The 18,035-nt window shown below is 35.9% G+C and overlaps 1 protein-coding gene across 1 annotated transcript; it reads left to right on the top strand.

Annotated features, from left to right (window-relative positions):
- Positions 1–2,532: 2,532 nt before the first annotated feature.
- USP42 (ubiquitin specific peptidase 42) lies at positions 2,533–17,813 on the top strand. Its single transcript, XM_009573832.1, has 16 exons — positions 2,533–2,761; positions 3,555–3,755; positions 5,000–5,110; positions 5,272–5,374; positions 5,540–5,607; positions 5,770–5,840; positions 6,382–6,464; positions 8,695–8,806; positions 9,196–9,336; positions 9,524–9,624; positions 10,087–10,225; positions 10,912–11,643; positions 12,014–12,102; positions 12,754–14,250; positions 14,737–15,029; positions 17,765–17,813. The coding sequence occupies exons 1-16, from the start codon at positions 2,533–2,535 to the stop codon at positions 17,803–17,805; spliced, it is 4,011 nt and encodes a 1,336-aa protein (XP_009572127.1). The 3' UTR covers positions 17,806–17,813.
- The last annotated feature ends 222 nt before the right edge of the window (positions 17,814–18,035 follow it).

Here is an 18,035-nt window from a genome sequence, read left to right as displayed (position 1 = left end):
GGCCCGGGATGAGGAGCCGAGGGGGGCACCGGGGCTGCCCGCGCTGCTCGGGCTCCCGGCCGCCCGCGGGCTCCAGACTCGGTGCCGCCACAAGAAACGCCTGCGCCGAGAAACTCTGCTGGCCTCGGAGAGACCGGGGCAGAGTGCTTGAAGTTATTCTGTACTTCACGTACATAATTGGCTTCCAATTAAGGGCAAAGTGATAATTAATTTCGCGTTTCCTGGCGTGGTGGCTGGATTATTTTTTTAATGAAAGCAGACCTAGTGCGGCGTGTGTGTGTTTGGGGTGTTTCTTCATTTCCTTTTTTTTTTTTTTTGCTTACAGTGGTGTTGCAGTGTGGAAGTGTAGTTTGTAATTTAGAGACGTAAATGTGCCTGGTCTTCATATCTACGCTATAGCAGTTTTCTATTGCTCCTTATTTCTACCTAGGTATTTTTGTGTGTGTATGTTATTTTTTTACAATCATTGCTGAAAATGTTTGTTTTGTAATGAGGTAAATGCATAATCACTACTCCCCGGTTAAACGCAGTTTTGTGAATGGGATCTTGTGTGAAATCTTCTTGAACGGTGATTTATTATATGCAAAGTGGAGACCAAATATAAATATTTAGATCCTAGTCATAACTGACATGTTTTGGAATGAGGCTGCTGAAAAAATCTAGACAACACTGATGCAAAACTCCAAATGGGAAGAAAGTTTTATCTGTTTTACTTTTCAGTATCATACTGGCAAAAGTCTATTGATGCCATCCTCACAGGGAAATAACACTCAATACACATGACAATGTAAATTTATGTTCAGCAGTGGTATAAGAACAGAATCTGTATGTATGTTGAACAATGGGAGAAGAAAAAATGTCAGTGTTTATAGTTTTTGTACTTCTTTGTCAAAGAAATGTAATGTCTAAATTGAGAATTATATTGACGTATTTTGAAAAAGTGGTGGATCTGATTTATTCTTAATAGCATTGATATTTGCTGTTGTATAGTGCTTGATATCTGGTAATGTATCACTCAGTTGTCAAAAATAAATTTAAAAATACGTAAGGCTTACCTCATTGGTCAATATAATGTTCAAGCTTTTTTGTGATAATATTCTTCTGTTTGCCTTTCACTGCAGTCTTGAGTCTGTTTTTTGTCCCGCAAATATGTTTTAAATATGTTGTTGAAACACTTTGCCTTTCAAACGGAAAAAGGGGATACCACTGGTATCTGCAGTTTGAAGACTGGATCTTATCTGAAAATCACTGAGTGCAAGAACTGTCATCTTAGTCTTCCAAATGGACAAGGATGTCTTAATTTCTCAGTAAAATGAGAGGGAATTTTCCAGTTTTGTGTATTATCTTCTCAGAAATGGAAAATGTGTATAGAGTGGATTTTAAATTGAAAATTTAAAGGGTAAGAGATCTAATTAAAGGCTTTGCACATAATTTGTCTTTTGTGGGACTAGAAGTTCTCTAATTTACTGTGCTTTGTTTAATCTACCTTAAGTTTTATCAGTAGCAATCAAGTTATGCCATAAATCTGAAACTGCTTTATGCTTTGTTCTCTCAGTTATTTCAGTGTAACAAAGCAGTTTATGCTTTAAATCCTCGGTTAAGTTTATAGTTTCCCTAAACTTAAGAAGGCCCTATGTGCTATAGTAAGATAGTAGCAAAAATTTAGAAATTGATAATTGATCATGTAATTATTCAGCGGCTTATTATGTACACACAATTACACGTATTTAAAGAGGTATCATCCTGAAACCTAATCAGCATTTTAAAAAGGGCTTAATATCAGTTATTGCCTTTGTCCTTGAGGGCTGAGGGTTTGTTTTGCTTTCTCTTACCTTCAGCATTTTCTTTTTACAGCTTACATTCCTTTGTTGTTTTGTCAGGGAAAAATGTACAACTTTACATAAATAGAACTGAAAAAGATGCTTTTTGGTTCATCTTTTCGGTTGATAGTAAGGGTTGTAAACGTGACAAGTGCAAAACACCACAAGTACTGCTGCCAAAATTGTGTCCAAACAAATATTTCTTGGAGGGGCAGAAGAAACGCAGGCAGAAATAAACTTACAAGTGTTTTCTTGCTCTCCTTTCCCATGATTTCTCAGAGCTACATTCACCCTCTGTCTCAGAGGTGTGTGGTTCCCAGGAGTGAAAAGATGGGCCAAACAGCTCCTCCTGGATCTCAACAGGCCAGCACTTGAATGTGCAACTGCTCACAGCTCCTTTTAAAAAAAAAAAGGTCTTCATAACTGTAATGGATTAAAATCCCATGAAAGTGTAAGAAATTTCATCAGTCACCAGTTCTGCAGAAGTTCAAAGTAATATTGATACAGTTTTGATGGAAAATTCTGCTTTGTGTGTTTAGTTTTGGGTTTGATTTTGTTTTGTTTTGTTTTTTAAATCATTCTTATCAGCTATTGAGTTCTTCAAGTTACTTCTTTGCGACTAAGTGGCAGGATTTCCCCTATTCTTTTCTTTCTGGAATGCTTCTTGACGTTCCGTCAACCAGAACTTTTGCCTTTGTTACAGATATGAACAATGACCATAGTTAACAAGCCAAAATCTTCAAAATCTAAAAAATCATCATCAAGGCGGTCTGACAAATCTAAGAAACCCCGTACTAAAAAAATGACATCACGCACCGCAAATCTGGGCCGGGTACCACCTGCAGAAGATCCAAACAAAGTCTCTGTGGACAAAGGACCTGGAGGTGCTATTTATTGTAGATCATCTCAAAAATCTAAGCCTTTTGCCCAAAGAGATCTAGGTAAGTGTGTCTTTCGTCCTCCCCCTTTTTTCTTAAAAACAAAATGGAATAAAAGTAGAAAATGTAGTTCTTATTTGTTGCACTGCTATAAAATGGGACTACGACAAATAAAGACCTCAGTGGTAGACTTCAATTTTGTGAATCTCCTAAGGTAACTGAAGTGACTGATGTTGCAAAACTTAGTTTTATCTATTTACAATCTATTTGTAACTCAGTTTTGATCTATTTACAATCAATTATGGGGAGCTTTTTATAATACACAGACTTACTCAGGTCTTCTGTTACGCAGGGAAAAGTACTGTTTTACCATCACTGTTCATGGCTTTCATTATTCACAAGTCTTTGAATGATAACACTGCTCAGGAAGTGATCTGATATCTATAGGGTTACCTTCTGTGCTAGTTACTTGCTTATTTTTCTGTCTTAGTTCTTATATTTATTACCATATAATTACAAGTGTAAGTTTGTGGTTTAAGTTACAATAAGGAAAAAACAATAATTGAATTAATAATCAGATTAAAGGCTATAGATGGAAAGAAACCTGGCAAAAGTTTCTAAAATCAGAGCGGTAGTTTGTCTTGCATTAGAAGAATTAAAACAGGTGAATAAACTATTGTCCAAAACAGCGTGTTGACGAGCAAATTCAAGTGGCAATGTTAAAGCTGCACGTCATATGTTTTTGTGGTTTGGAGTATACCTGGTTCTTCTGGATGCTCCTGCAGAATGTTGCTTTTTAAATATCCTTTTTAAAACAAAAACAATACATCTCTTTAAAAATATAATTTTCTTGCAGTTGTTAATGACGGAATTGCCCCGCCACAAAGGATTCTTTTTCCACCTGAGAAAATTTGTATGGATTGGCAACAAACGCAAAGTGTTGGAGTTGGACTGCAGAATCTTGGCAATACGTGTTTCCTTAATTCTACTCTGCAATGTTTGACCTACACACCCCCTCTCGCCAATTACATGCTTTCTCTTGAACACACCCAGTCATGTGAGTACTTTCTAACATTATTATAAATCTATTGGACAGCTCTGAAGGTGAAAGAACAACAGTGATTCTGTGAAGAAAACTCTTAGTTGTCCTATTTTATCTGTAGAAGCTGGCTTTGAACATATCTTAAAGGTCTTTTCCAACCTAAATCGTTCTATGAGTCTATGATTATATTAAAAGGAGGCTCAGAATTGCATTTAAAGTGCATTTGTTCATTTAATGCACCATGGTGAAACTTCAAAGAAAGATCATTTCTTGCTTCATGTGAATAACGAAGTGCATTGATAAAGTAAAGCATTTGATGAACATTTGGCATTTGGGTTTCCTGCTGGTAGAAAGGTGATAAAATTTAGGATGTTGGCATTGTAGATTCTTAGCCTTCACAGCCTGGATACTGTAATGCACTAATACTGGGGTAAATTATATGTTCATTGTTGACCCATTAAAAAAAAAAACCCTAACACCCTAGAAAGCACTATGAGCTAATTTCTTATAAACTCAAATAGAAATTTGTGGGGGACTGTATTAAAATTTAGACTGATTTTATTCTAAATAAAATTTCGTATTTTTTAAACCCTTGAATTTGTGTTCTTTGAATTTCATTTTTATACTTGAATTTATTTAAGCCTAGGAGCCTCTTTCCATATCAATATATGTGTAGTTTTACAAAGGCACCTGTATGCTTTCTAGTCTGCTACCTTAGTATTTATTCCTAGAAGTTTAACTGTGTTTTCTTACCATATATAAAAATGAATTTCAGCTAAGAATCCAGTTGAAAAAAGGAGGGCAGAAATACTAATACATATGTTACTTTAATCTTTCCTTTTTCCCAGAGGATTCTTAGCTCTGTGTCATGTAGCTCACCTAACAGCAGTATGCTGAAAATAACACACATTCTCTTTTAGTGCTGTATCATCAATGTCAATATTGTTTCCTCATATATTCTGCAGTCTGTGGAGTTCACATTGCTGTCAGCCTGCAAGAAAATGACATTGCAATAGTTACTTAGATTTCTCATCAGAAAATGCACTTTAATACAGACTTAATCGACATTTTTATTCTACACATTCTGCGTAATCAAGTGTCACAAAACTGTTGAGATATTGACACCTTAGGAGGAGAGAATGTAGCATGGAGCGTGGACACTGTACCTATAACTTAAAGTTTTTGGTTTGGTGTTTTTTTTTTTTTTGTAACAATATATATTTGACTAGACTGGGATGCTTTCTTCTTTCACTCTTCAGGTCATGAAGAAGGCTTCTGTATGATGTGCACAATGGAAACTCACATTAATCAGGTTCTGTGTTGCTCTAATAATGCCATCAAACCTACATCTGTTATCAATGGCCTTAAAAGTAAGTAATTTCAGATGGCTTTATTTTTTTATATTTTTTAACTTTTCAAATAATTATTTGATGCATATAAATGATTTTGATACTTTAAAGAAGAGAGATTTTAGAAATATGAGTTTTCTTTCATTTTATGAGATAAATATAATAACCCTCTTATTTATTAGGAATAGGAAAACATTTCCATTTTGGCAGTCAAGAGGATGCACATGAATTCTTATGCTTCACTGTTGATGCTTTGCAGAAAGCTTGCTTAAATGGAAGCACCAAGTAAGCATAAACAAATTAACTTTTAAATGTTCTCTAGCCCCTCTTACTCCTTTATTTACTATCATAAATTAAAATCTATGTCCTTGGTTTTCATAAAAATAAAAACTGTTAAGAGTTAACTCTGTGCCTTAAATCTTCTGAGGTCCGATTATAATTTATTTCCAGATTGGACAGATCCTCCCAAGCCACCACACTTATTTATCAAATATTTGGAGGATATCTAAGATCCCGAGGTACTTTTTAAAAATCTTACTGTCCTTCGAACTGGTCTGTGTCTTTTTGTCTGTCTGTAGTAAAGGAGTTTGTAGTTTGACTACAGTAATATGTATTAATAATTTAAATTTGCACAGTTAGTCTTCTTCACATATTGTTAAGCATTTGTATTTTGATTCCAGTAAAGTGCTTGAACTGCAAAGCAGTTTCGGATACATATGAGCCATTCCTTGATATTACTTTGGATATAAAGGTAAGATGTTTTGTGAATATGGGTCGAGATGTGTAAAGACTTGTAGAGCTTTCTAATAAACTCATTTTACTTGAAAACATGTACTGTTAAAACAAAAGAGCTTGGTTGTGGATGGGAGTGGATTAGACTTTGTTCTTCTGTGGAAGCCATGTAAATGGTCTCCATGTTTGCACTGGATTTAGGCTGGAAAAATAATAATTGTATCTACACAAACAATGATACTATCATACTTCTTGATTATTCTACTTCAATATACATCTATTGTTAGGCTGATGGGTTTGATTGTTCTCATTTATTGATGCCAAAGCATGCCACAGATGCTATCTGTGGTATTGCAAAATTTATTTATTTCAAAGTAGAATCATTTTCAAATGAGGTAAATGCTCAGCGTACTCTGTTTCTGCCTCCTTCTTCACAGTGTTTGCTAGTTTGCAGCAGGTCACTTAAGTATGAACTAGCAAGGTTCTCTCATAAACTACTAGGAAGTGTTAGAAATTTTGCATTTCCAGTGACTGAGTGCTCTACTTTCTTACTCATCCAGGCAGTTACATCTGTCACCAGAGCTCTAGAACAATTTGTGAAACCGGAGCAACTGGATGGTGAAAATAGCTATAAGTGTAGCAAGTAAGATTATTACTAATTACATCTTAATACAAGATACACGTTTAATGTATTGCATGAGTTAAAGCATGTTATCTTTTGACTTCATTTAGAAATAAGATAATGAGACACAGCTTCTCTGTTGTTCTTTCATTTAGTTTTGTTTATACAACTGATACACTGAAATAATTCAAAGCTTGGAAAATAATACATTTGTTTCTAAGGGAGTAATTTTTGTGCTTCTGTTTGCATATTTGGAAATACGTTATAAGAATCGTGGCCATTAGCTCACATTAGACTTTTATTCCTAGTATTGTCTACACTGGGGCTTGTCAGCCTTCCTAAGTGTGAAGTCGCACACTGAAATATTCATATGGCCAGAAGGTAAAAAGCATGTCCGATAAGTAATGGTAAGCTGAAGCACAGAGCTATGGACAACGATTTGGGGTGGGAGGCAACATGAGCTTCCTGAAGGTCCTAGTGTTCACTGTGAAACGAAGTGAGATTGGGTCTCAGTGAATGTGAACAGACTCGGTGATAATTAACATTAGCAACCTCTGCTGGCTCATTGAACAATGTCTTGCACAGTTCTTGAACTGTAAAACCTGTGGGGTACTGTTGTCCAAAATGAGCCACCCTAAACCTAACCTATGCTTAGTGAAAGCATATGGAGTTAAGATGTCCTATATGCTGATCAATATGTAAAATGTTTCTATGTATGTAAAAGCATTGAACATTTGTGTAAGATACTTTCGCAAAAGAGGATGTTAATCAAACATAAACTCAGAAAAGCAAAGACTGCCAGGCTCGATTCTGTAACATTCCTGTCTGATCCTTCTAACTGAAAAATGCAATACCTGCTTTTTGTTGTTGGAAAACTGGAAGTGAATTAGTACATTTGAATGTAGATGTTGAATAAAGAGCATGCAATAGGCTATTACAACAATTTAATCTCAGGTTCATTTTAGTCTGTGGATCCTAGCAAGCCACATGTAATGTATGAAGAATTCTCATAGTTTACAGATTATGGCTGAGGAAGGGCAAGATAACTGTAATAAGCACCTCACATCTGAATTGCATGGTCCTTCATTAATGTGGGCTGTGATCAGTTTAGTTACACAAAACCCCAGAAGTTTCAGTCTTTTTGTGACTTTAAAAAGAAAGGTTTAGCGTATGTAGAGTATCTTTTCCATTGCTGTAAACTATTCGGTTACTTTTAAGTTTTTCCTAATTGGTGTTTTCCTTTTCTTTTCTACCATGAATTTTTCTAATAACCATTACTGCCTCCAAACTTTGTATCTAATTACAAGTTTCATAGAATTTTATGAAACACTGTTTCCACCCCCGCCCTTCTTATTCTGGGTGGGTCTCTTTTTGTTCATAGGCATTCTCCATCAGTTTGGAATTCTCTGCCTTGTATTTTGACATCAGAATTTGAAAAGAGATTATTTAATTCTTTCTATTTGTTAACTATCAACAGTATTTTTCTTGATGATGTAAACTGACATGTTGCAGTCTTTCTCTGTGCTAGTGGCTGAATTTCAGGGCTTACTCTGTATGTCCTGCCTTTGAGCACGCAATGCAACAAACTTACAATTAAAAATTTTGTTTCAAAGGACTGCAGATGGTTTCAGTGTCTTTCCAGGCAACCTCAGTACATAAAGACTTACTACTGTCCAATGTCTCCCTCCTGCAGAATGACTATTTCCCTCCATTGTATTTTTTTATGTTGATATATGATCCATTTTGGAAATGATTTGCAGTTTCTAGTCCTGAGGACGGAGACTCTCTTGTTCCACTTTTAATATTTGCATTCCAGCAGAAAGCTGAAAGAATGTATCCAGGACATATGTTCAAAATAGCCACTCTGGTATAACAAGAAATGGTACCTTGCCTTACGTTCTGGTGATATGCTCTAGTGAGAGATTCCTGGTCCTGCTTCGCGCCGAGTTGTTGGGAAGCCTTACCTTTTTGGCGTAACAAAGATACATGTTCAGACATTTGTTTGGCTATCAAAAGATAATGTTCTAAATCCTTTATTCTTTGTTCTGTAGAGCTGTCCTCTTATATCCTGCTATCTTCTCTCTATTAACAAACCTGAAATGCAGTGTATGGATTTATGAAAAGAAAAAACATATTATGCAAGTAAATATCATTCAAATAGCATAAGCATGTGTGAGAGATGAAAACTTGTTTGACTTTTTTTGGGGAAAAGAATATGCTGTTAAAATGTTCGTCTATGCTTGTTTTTAAGGTGTAAAAAGATGGTTCCTGCGTCAAAGAGGTATACAATACATCGTTCTTCCAACGTTCTCACAATATCACTGAAAAGATTTGCAAATTTTACAGGTGGAAAGATCAATAAGGTATATTTACAGCTGTAATGCAACTTTATCTTCTTGGAATGGGAGATTTCCCAAAGATGAATACTCATTTAAAAGTTGCAGACAGTAACTATAGATTAATAACTATAGTCTAAGAATAAAGTCGATATAACAACTATGGCTTCTTCTTTCTTTTTTAATAACGATAAAGTTCCCTTGTGACTGTAAGAATATACCTTACTTTTAAAGAGCTAACTCTGTGCAAAACAGTTCTCTGCAACTTAAATTATTAAATGTTTTTTATGAGAATAGATATTTTTAAATGAATCGAAAAATACATAATCCTAGTCTATGTTTTTAGAAGTGTTTTTCTCAGGCTATTCCATGAAGTATTTCAGGATAATTTTTTACTCTTCTTGGTCTGTGTTTAGGATGTAAAATATCCTGAATATTTGGATCTTCGAGCATATATGTCCCAATCAATTGGAGAACCACTCATCTATGCTTTATATGCAGTTCTTGTACATAGCGGTTTCAACTGTAACGCAGGACACTATCTCTGCTTCATAAAGGTAGATATCAGCTTGATTGCTAAAAGGGTAAAATCTGTGCTGACAAAGAAATTAAAATGTTACTAGGGGAAAAGGTTGCATTATATGTTTTGTTTGATTTGTTTTGGTATGTTCTATAGTGTTCTATCTGTGATGTCATTTGGAAAACATGCAATTCATCTAAAGATATCATTGTCTTTATTTGCAGGCTGGTAATGGACTTTGGTATCGAATGAACGATGCCTCAGTAGACCTTTCTGATATCAAAACAGTTCTCAATCAGCAAGCTTATGTACTTTTTTATATCAGGTAATAACAAATACTAAATGTATTCAGAATATATTTAGTTTCCTGTTATTGATATTTTTCTTCTTTTCAAGTGTTTTTCTTTCTGTCCTAGGAAAAGATTAGTATTTGTATAATTCAATTCTGTCTAACCTGAAATTTCCCATGTCATTTATTATCTTTTATTGCTTGGCCTTATACTGCTGCATTCGTGTACATTACTATATATCTGCTCTCTATAGCTGGCTAATTTAGAAAAGAGGAGAAATTAAGGCCATAGATGGTGTAAGGATGAGTTATTGCTCTGAAAAGGATAGTCATTGTAGGAAGACGATTATCTAATTTTCACTTCGTTGTCTTGGTTAAGTCTTCCATATACGTCTTCTGTGTCATATAAACTGTTCCTGTAAAATTATAGGATGGGGTTTAATCCAAGAATAGGCTGAAAGAAAAACTCTAAACTAAAGTCACTGCTCTTTTCCCAAGGCGCTATGATTTGACACTCGGAGAACGTGCTTTTTACTTACCAGCACCGTCTTATCCCCGTTCATTCCTTGGTCAGCGGGGGGCTAATAGTAAGCAGGCTGGATTTATGGGACCACGACTTCCTCCTCATATGATTAAGGTAATTTGAGAGGGGCCGATAATGGCACCAAATTGATAGTGGGTTTTGGTTTTGGTGTGGGTTTTTTTGTTGTTGTTTTTTAGCATCTGAGTTTTATTTTTCCTCCCACGCTGCAGCTTTCTTCACAGCCCTCACGCTACAGCCAGAATTATTCAAACAGTGGCTAATCCTAAATTGTGCAGCCATGCTACTTCATTACTTTATACTTCCAACTCAGCTTTGTAAAGCACTGAGAACTATGCTCTTGAGACAATTTAAGTAGTCTATTAATGCTAATTTTAATTTAAAAAAAAAAAAAAGATAAAGATTTTTTCCCCCCCTATCAGCATCACTTTAGCTGAGACAGTGAAAACAAATTGTCTTGTTCCTGAGTACCAGAACAATTATTCCAGTGTTTTCAGGGAATGTTTAAAGGTGAAAATAAATATATTTGGGAATAGCTTTAGTCAGTGTTGAGTTTTTTGGGTGGGTTTCAAAAATGATGCTCATGTGATACCAATATGCAGTAAACCAAAAGCAGGAATTAAACACACTTGGACTTACATTTATTTTGAAGGGGGGTGTTTTTTCTTCTTAGGTGTTGAGGCAATTTGTAGAAATATTTAGTAGGAGAATTTCATGTTTTAAAACTTTAAATGCTGTGTGTTTGCACATATCAATCTTGTAATCTCTTCTTTTAAATACAGAATTCAAGTCGTTTAAATGGAAATGGACCCCTGAAAGAGGATCCGAATACCGTTGGTGTCACCCTAAAAAGGCCATCTTCAGCTCCACCAACAGCTTGTGTTCAGAACTGGGCAATTACCAGGCCTTCGATTACTGATCCATCAAAAAACCAGAAGATCACTATCAGTATTCATAACAAATTGCCTGCACGTCAGACTGTGTCGCAACCTGACTGTCTTAGCAGTGCTGCGGAGGATGAGGATCTAAGCAAGCCTGTTCCTTCATCCACAATTACAAATTCTTCTGCAGCAGAGTCTACCTCAAATGCATCTACAATGTCAGTTGCTAATGTTTCCAAACAGGAAGTTCCTGATGAAATTTTTGTTGAGCCAGCAGTGAATGGAAGTCTTAAACTCAGCGCTGATAACACAGTCCCTTACGGTGCAGAATCTTCAGGAAAATCGGAGGAGTCGAAGGGCTTGTTTAAAAGGAATTGCAACATAATATCTTCTAATGGAATTTTGATTGGAAAGGTGGTCCGTACATTGCAGAATTCCCATTCTTCCTGTCAGAATGCTGAAGAAGAAAGATCCCAGCATGAGCTGCCAAAAAATGATTCACTAAATGGTGCTATTAGTGTAGATAATGAATCTAAAGAAAACGGACTGAAACTTGATGATTCCACTTGCCAAGTCCAACCTGTTAAACCTTCTGAGATTTTCTTTTCTAAAACAAACGGATTGCTTGAAACAGTGAGTTATGTTTGTTCCATCTAGAATTTCTCACCTATGATGTGTTCGGTATTCAGGAGCATTATAATGTTCCTAATTCACGTGAAATACCGAGAAAACACACAGCACAAATTTCATTATAACACTTTGTGCTATTATTCCATTAGAATGTGCAGAACATGTCAACTTAAGAGAAGTTCAGCTGAAATAATATTTCAGAAGTTTCATAAATATATTTAAGGGGGGTGAGTGGGGTGATGTGTAAAATGGGGATAGTGCATATAACTCAAAGTGGTCTTGTTTAACATCTTATGTAGAAATTTTGCAAAGAGTAGTTTTCTACTAAAGATAGTATTTTTTCTATCTGTTAACTTCTATTTTTTAATTGTAGATGCCTATAGCTTTGTCGCCGGTTCCTCAAGAAATAATCTTAGAATCTCTCACATACAGCCAGTTGAACAGCTTGTCAGAGGAAATAAGGTAAAATGAGTACATTCTGATTAAAACAAGATTTCGTACAAGTTTATAATTGTTTTACCTGTCTAATAATACTATTTTGTAGAAAGATTTAAATCAGTACAGAGAATTCCACTCTGTACATCTAGTGTTGCAAACATCAGCACTGAGCATATGTTATTCTGATATTAAATACAGGCGGACGCCTCTTGGAAAATTTTAGTTTCTTCATAGAATGTTTTTCAAATTTTTTTCCATTGTCTGGAATACTTTTTCTATTCACCTTTCCCTTTTTTTTCATCCTAGGATGTGTGAATGTAAATTCCGACCATCTGCTCTCCCATTTGGGAGAGAGAGGGAAATCCATGTGTTCATTTTTTTCTAGTTTGGGGGAGAGCAAATATAGTGGGTTTGGCTGTTGATGTGATTCAGAGCAGCAAGTGGAGGGAGACAGATGTGTTGGGTGTGGTTTTTTTAATGCAATATTTGCAGAATCAAGAGGAAAAAAAACTCCTTCTCTGGGAGCTGAGGAAGGTCTAAGAATAGGTTTCTAAAGGGAATGTCTTTCAGAGTTTTCCAGTAGCCACCAATTTTTTTACTTAAGGGGATTTTACTCCTAACATTCATCTTTTAAATGGACTTTTTCAAGTGAAGTCGTGTTTTTATTTTGTGCAGTGTCCCTGGACCTCAGAAATCTTCTGAGAATGATGCTCTTATGGAAACTGTAGTGATGGAAGCACTGTTTGCATATGAAGAATCCAGGAAAGTTCCTTCCAACTTTGGCTGTGATGTTGAGAATCTTTTTACTCAATCAGATTCTGAAACTATTTCTACCAAAGAAGAAGTTGCTGAAAGTATTATAGCAAAAGCTGATAACGCGCATCCCAATATCAATGGTCAGCACAAGGTCAGGAAAAAATCCTTGGACACTGAAGATGAATTCCTTGGGCAGTGTGAGTCTGAAGATAGTAGAGACAAAGACAAACCAAGAAGATCAAAAGAACCTGAACTAATTTCAAAAGAAAATCCTTTGTACATCAAAGGGTCTCCTGAGAGCGAAGAGAAATTGGGGCAAACTTCCTCTATAAAGTCTGACATTGAATGTAGTTCTAAAAAACTTGCATCTCTAGATATTACAGATAAATGCCAAGATACAAAGGACATTTCTAATAACTATGTAGAGGTACCACCTGTTAATGACTCTTCTATTACGAAGCTAGATAAAGTTTTGGAGAGTCAATTTTCTAGAGAAAACGAGGGACTGAGTAATAAAAAATGTGAAGAAGATAAACATAGGAAAAAATATAAGAAAAAAATATACGACTCTAAAAAAACTGACAAAGAGCACTACCGAAAGAAGAGAGAAAACTCGGACACTGAAGAGAGGGAGAAGGAGAAGCAAACCAGAAGCAAATCAGATGATTACTCCCACAAGAGGAGGTGCTCTCGCAGTGTGGAAACAAATAAGCAAAATCGTCATAAGCAGGAATATTGCAGTGAAAGCAAGTACAGATCTTCCCATAATGAAAGAAACAGTCCAAATAATGGCAAAAGCTCAGGAAAATACTCTCGTTATAGATCACGAAGCAGAGAAAGAATAGAACAAGACAGGAATAGGTATTATCATTCCAAAGGAGAGAGAACTTGGAGCAGAGAAAGATACTATCAAGATGAACCGCGGAGATGGGAAAAATGCAGATACTACAATGATTATTATTCCTGTCATGGAACAAGAGATGGTAGAGAGAGAAAGTCCTCTCATTGTGATAAAGACTTTGACAAATCGAGTCAAGCTTACAACAACAGGTCACATAAGGATTACCATTGCAAAAGCAGATGGCCTCACAACACGCTCTCTAGAGAGGAAGATGTACATCACTTCAGCAGCCACAGAGCAAACTTACATCATTGTTCAGTACCTCAGCAGCAATCTGAAAAATATTCTCGTGAAAGGCATGCACTTCCACCTGTGTCAGCTCATTCAAATTTTGAGGAGTCTTCCCGGGAAAATGAAAAACTAAGAAATGGCAAAAGAAAATACACCCACGCAGAAGGAAGCGGAAGCGAAATAGAAAAGAAATGCCGAAAGATAGGTGACCAAAGAATGAAAAAATATAAGAAGGTCAAGAAGAAAAAGAAGTCCAAAGATAAACATCGAGAGAAGGATTACAAGTAAGCAAGGATTCCAGCATAATCAGCAATTTTTTCCTAATTCTTTTCTGGGTGTTTCTCATGTCTGCCTTTTTTCATTGTTTCTAAGTTATTTATATAGCATAATCTGGCTGGGGATCATGTCATCAGGTTGGTCATGTGAAGATAGGAAAGATATTGCTGAATTGTGTTAGAACACTAGATCTGGACCACAGTTAGAATCACATCTGCACACTGTTCTTGATTAGGTTACAACAATTTTTTTTCTTTTAATTCCACGTATTCCACAACTAGCCACTGTTAATGATTTGTGTACAAAACGGGACCTACTGTCCTTCAATCTGAGGGCTTAAGTTTGCTGCATCTAAAGTAAGTTAGATGTGCAGACATTACCACAAAATAGCTGACATGCTGCAAGTCATCACCTGTGGTAAAATAAATAACGTTTCATATATGCATCAAGTGCCACATCTGTTTTTCTATTTTTAACTTGCATGTTTCCTTCAGACTTTATGATTTGGATTTCTCTGTGCTCCGCTTTGACAATGACAATCGCAAACGTAAGAAAAAGAAGAAAAAGAAGAAACACATCAGGAAACTGAAAGGCTTCTTGGAATATTTAGATCCTCGTTTCCAGAAGAAAACACGGGAGAAGAAGGAAGAATCCTGTCCTCCAGGTGGCTATTTATGTGAGCAATACAGAAACCAGGGCAGTAAACAACCCTACAAGGAAGGGAAGCCTTCCGGTGCAGGAGAAAGCAAGAAATACAGCTCCATCACATCCAATGAGTATGTTAAAGGTAAGCAGCCACAGGGTGTTTGCAGGACTCCTTTTTATTCACATAGACACTATTATTTAAAACAATCTTTAAATGCTTGTGTGATGAAATCTCTGCTTTATATCATGGCTTCCAAACAATCTGCATTAATATAAAAAAAAGTTGATAGGCTTCCCCCCCCATTTTTAAATGACTGCTAGGAAAGAAAGTCTGTAATAAAACTGCAAAGAGACTGAAGGGCAAGTAATTTTAATTTGATCTGATGGTTAAGTGGCGAACAAGTGGAAGAGATGCAAGATGCCGTATTAAATTCAGTCCAACTAACTAAGAAAAAAAAAACCTTGGGCAGCTATGTCTTGAAAAAGAATCTAGTAGGTAGACAGGAGGTTCAGTAGTCAAGATGGAAGATGATGACATGAGACTTCCAGGCTAGTAATATTGTAGTGAAACACCGTCTTCCCAAAAAAGACTGCCAGAGTAATCGATTTAAATAAAATACTATGTTCAGCTATTTCATAACATAGAAACAGTGCTGACTCCTTATTCAGAGTAACGTAAGTTGGTGATAATCTGAAATATTGTTGTTTCAGATGTAGATCTGCCTTCTCCTAAGCACACTGAATTCACAGTTGTTAACCCTCCAGAGGATGCTTCGCAATTTAACACCTGGAGAGTATGTTAAATTCCTGCTATTGTTTTATTTATTTGTGGTTTTTTTCTGTTAGTATAGGCTTAAAAATACAGAGAAGTGGGCTGATGAAACAGCTCTTTCCTAATTTTTGATGTTAAAAAAAAAAGTCAGTTTGGTGCTTCTTATAAAAAACTAAATACAAACTTGAGTGCCTGGCTGAATTTACACTGAACTCTTTGCTGTTGCTTATCATAGTCCTGACTTGGGCTCTCAGTAGATAATATGGTTTAAATTAATTAGCTCTAGAATTATGCAATGAAGAAGACTCCACACTGCAACGAATTCAACATCTAAAATAAAATTTGACAACATTTCCCATGAAATTCTTCTGAACAGAAGCGTTTATTATAAAAATAAAACCTTCTTAAAAGCCCATTACCTGACATAAAGCCAGTCCCAGTTACTCAGATATTTTAATAAACAAACAACACCTCCCAACCATCTATTTTACTCTGACAGATAACTGAAGTAGTCCCTGAAGAAGACAGCTCACTATCCAAAAGCAAGTTTTATTTTTAAATTTTCAACATTTTATACCTTTTATACCCACAATTTAAGAATTGGGTTAATAGTCAGTGACAATCCTGTTCATTAATAGCCCTGTGTTGAAAATGTCATTCTGGCATAGAAAACAAAAGAATTCATCTTCTTGCATTACAGCTGAATGCATTTCACAATTTGGAGAAGTTTAATCTTGGAAGAGATTTTAATTTTCAAAAATTCCTTCTGGTTTCCACGTTGAGGTAAATTGCCACAGTCAGTAGATTCTTGCACTTGAAAAGTTTACTTAAGGCAAAGAGGAAATGCATTTGTGGAAAAACAACGATTGTACTTCAGGACATAGACAACCAAAAGTTCTATTCTGAAAATATAGTATGGAGGGAAAGCTGATTGTTCACACATTCTTCTTGTAAAATTTAATATGATATTTATTTCTTTAACAAGGAAAATTTAAGAAGGAGGACTGAATTGAGGTCTTTCAAATACTGTTGTTGTAAAAACAGACTTTTTTATGATACTAATGTCAAAATAATCCTTATTGCACTAAAAGTGTCTCTGTTCTAGCTGATAAATCGGGAACTGATCAGAACAAAATGTACCTGCTCTAATACTTGTTTGGCTTTAGTGAATTCTCTGGCCAGCAGATGGCAAACTCGTTTTTTTCTAAGCCAGTCAAAAGTACAGTAAGAAAGTAAATGTCTTGCATCCCATTACACAAGTCAGGGGCATAAAGATTACTGGGCTCTGTAGGCGAAAGAGATGTTCATTGATAAATACGACGACAGTACCCCACTTTGAGATACTGCTTGCAACACAAGGGGGATATGAGGGCTGTGAAAGGCAATTTTTTTAAGTCTCGAGAATTTTAGTATTTCATCAAGCCCATGGATGTTAATTAGCTTAATTTTGTGGAAGGTCAATCTTTTTTTAAAAAAAATGGGTCTCAAGTAGGGTTTTCTGAATGATGGAATCTAATCTCAAAAAAGACCACTTCGGCAGTGTGTATTCAGAGGGTATGGAACCTCTCAAACAAGCTAGGGATAGACTAGGAACAACTGAGAAGGTTGTGCCTTTTCACTAGGACTCGTGTTACTTTGAATGAGGATGAAAATGGCTAGTGATAACTTGTGATTTAAGAAAAATCCAGATAGGATGGGAGAAGGAGCAGCTTTAAAGCAGTTAATTGCCTACATTCCTACATGTTCTCTCCAGCAAGCTTCTGAAGGCTTCTGTTCTTGTGGGTAAGATTTGGTCAGTAAAACAAGGACGCTGTCTAGGCGAAACTTCAACTAAATTTAATTTACCTAAGGTCTACCATTTGCTATTAAAGCAGGTAGCTCTGTCCTAATACTCTGTACAGTTCACCAATCTTAGCAGAGAACTGAAATGCAGTCAGTTTAAATGTGAGGAAGCCACCTTCTCGAGGCAGTGGGATCCTGTAGTCACAGAGCAGATGGAGCTGTGTGCAGGTTTGAGACTTCTCTTTCAGAAATAAAACCTCTGAGACATAGTTTTATGTGGAATGTCACGACAGGGAGTGACATTGCTTCCTTTTGTCTTTCAGATGCAGAGCTTACTGATGGAAGCCTTCAATACTCAAACTAAACCTACCATCAAAACCAACAACTTTTTACCATCAAAACCAACGACTTTTTCCCATCAAACCCGACATTACCAATATTGACCATCAAACCAACATTACCAATATTGACCATCAAAACTTAAAATTTATTATCAAAACAATTACCATCAAGACAAAATCCAGTCATAAGTGGTGCTTAACATTTCTGTACAGAATTTTACCATGAAAGAACTTTTTTTTAGTTTTTAACTTG

This window comes from Fulmarus glacialis, unplaced genomic scaffold, assembly GCF_000690835.1.
Source record: "Fulmarus glacialis isolate BGI_N327 unplaced genomic scaffold, ASM69083v1 scaffold4110, whole genome shotgun sequence".
NCBI lineage: Eukaryota > Metazoa > Chordata > Aves > Procellariiformes > Procellariidae > Fulmarus > Fulmarus glacialis.
The sequence above is the reverse complement of the archived record's forward strand: the minus strand, read 5'-3'. Positions and strand labels throughout refer to the sequence as shown.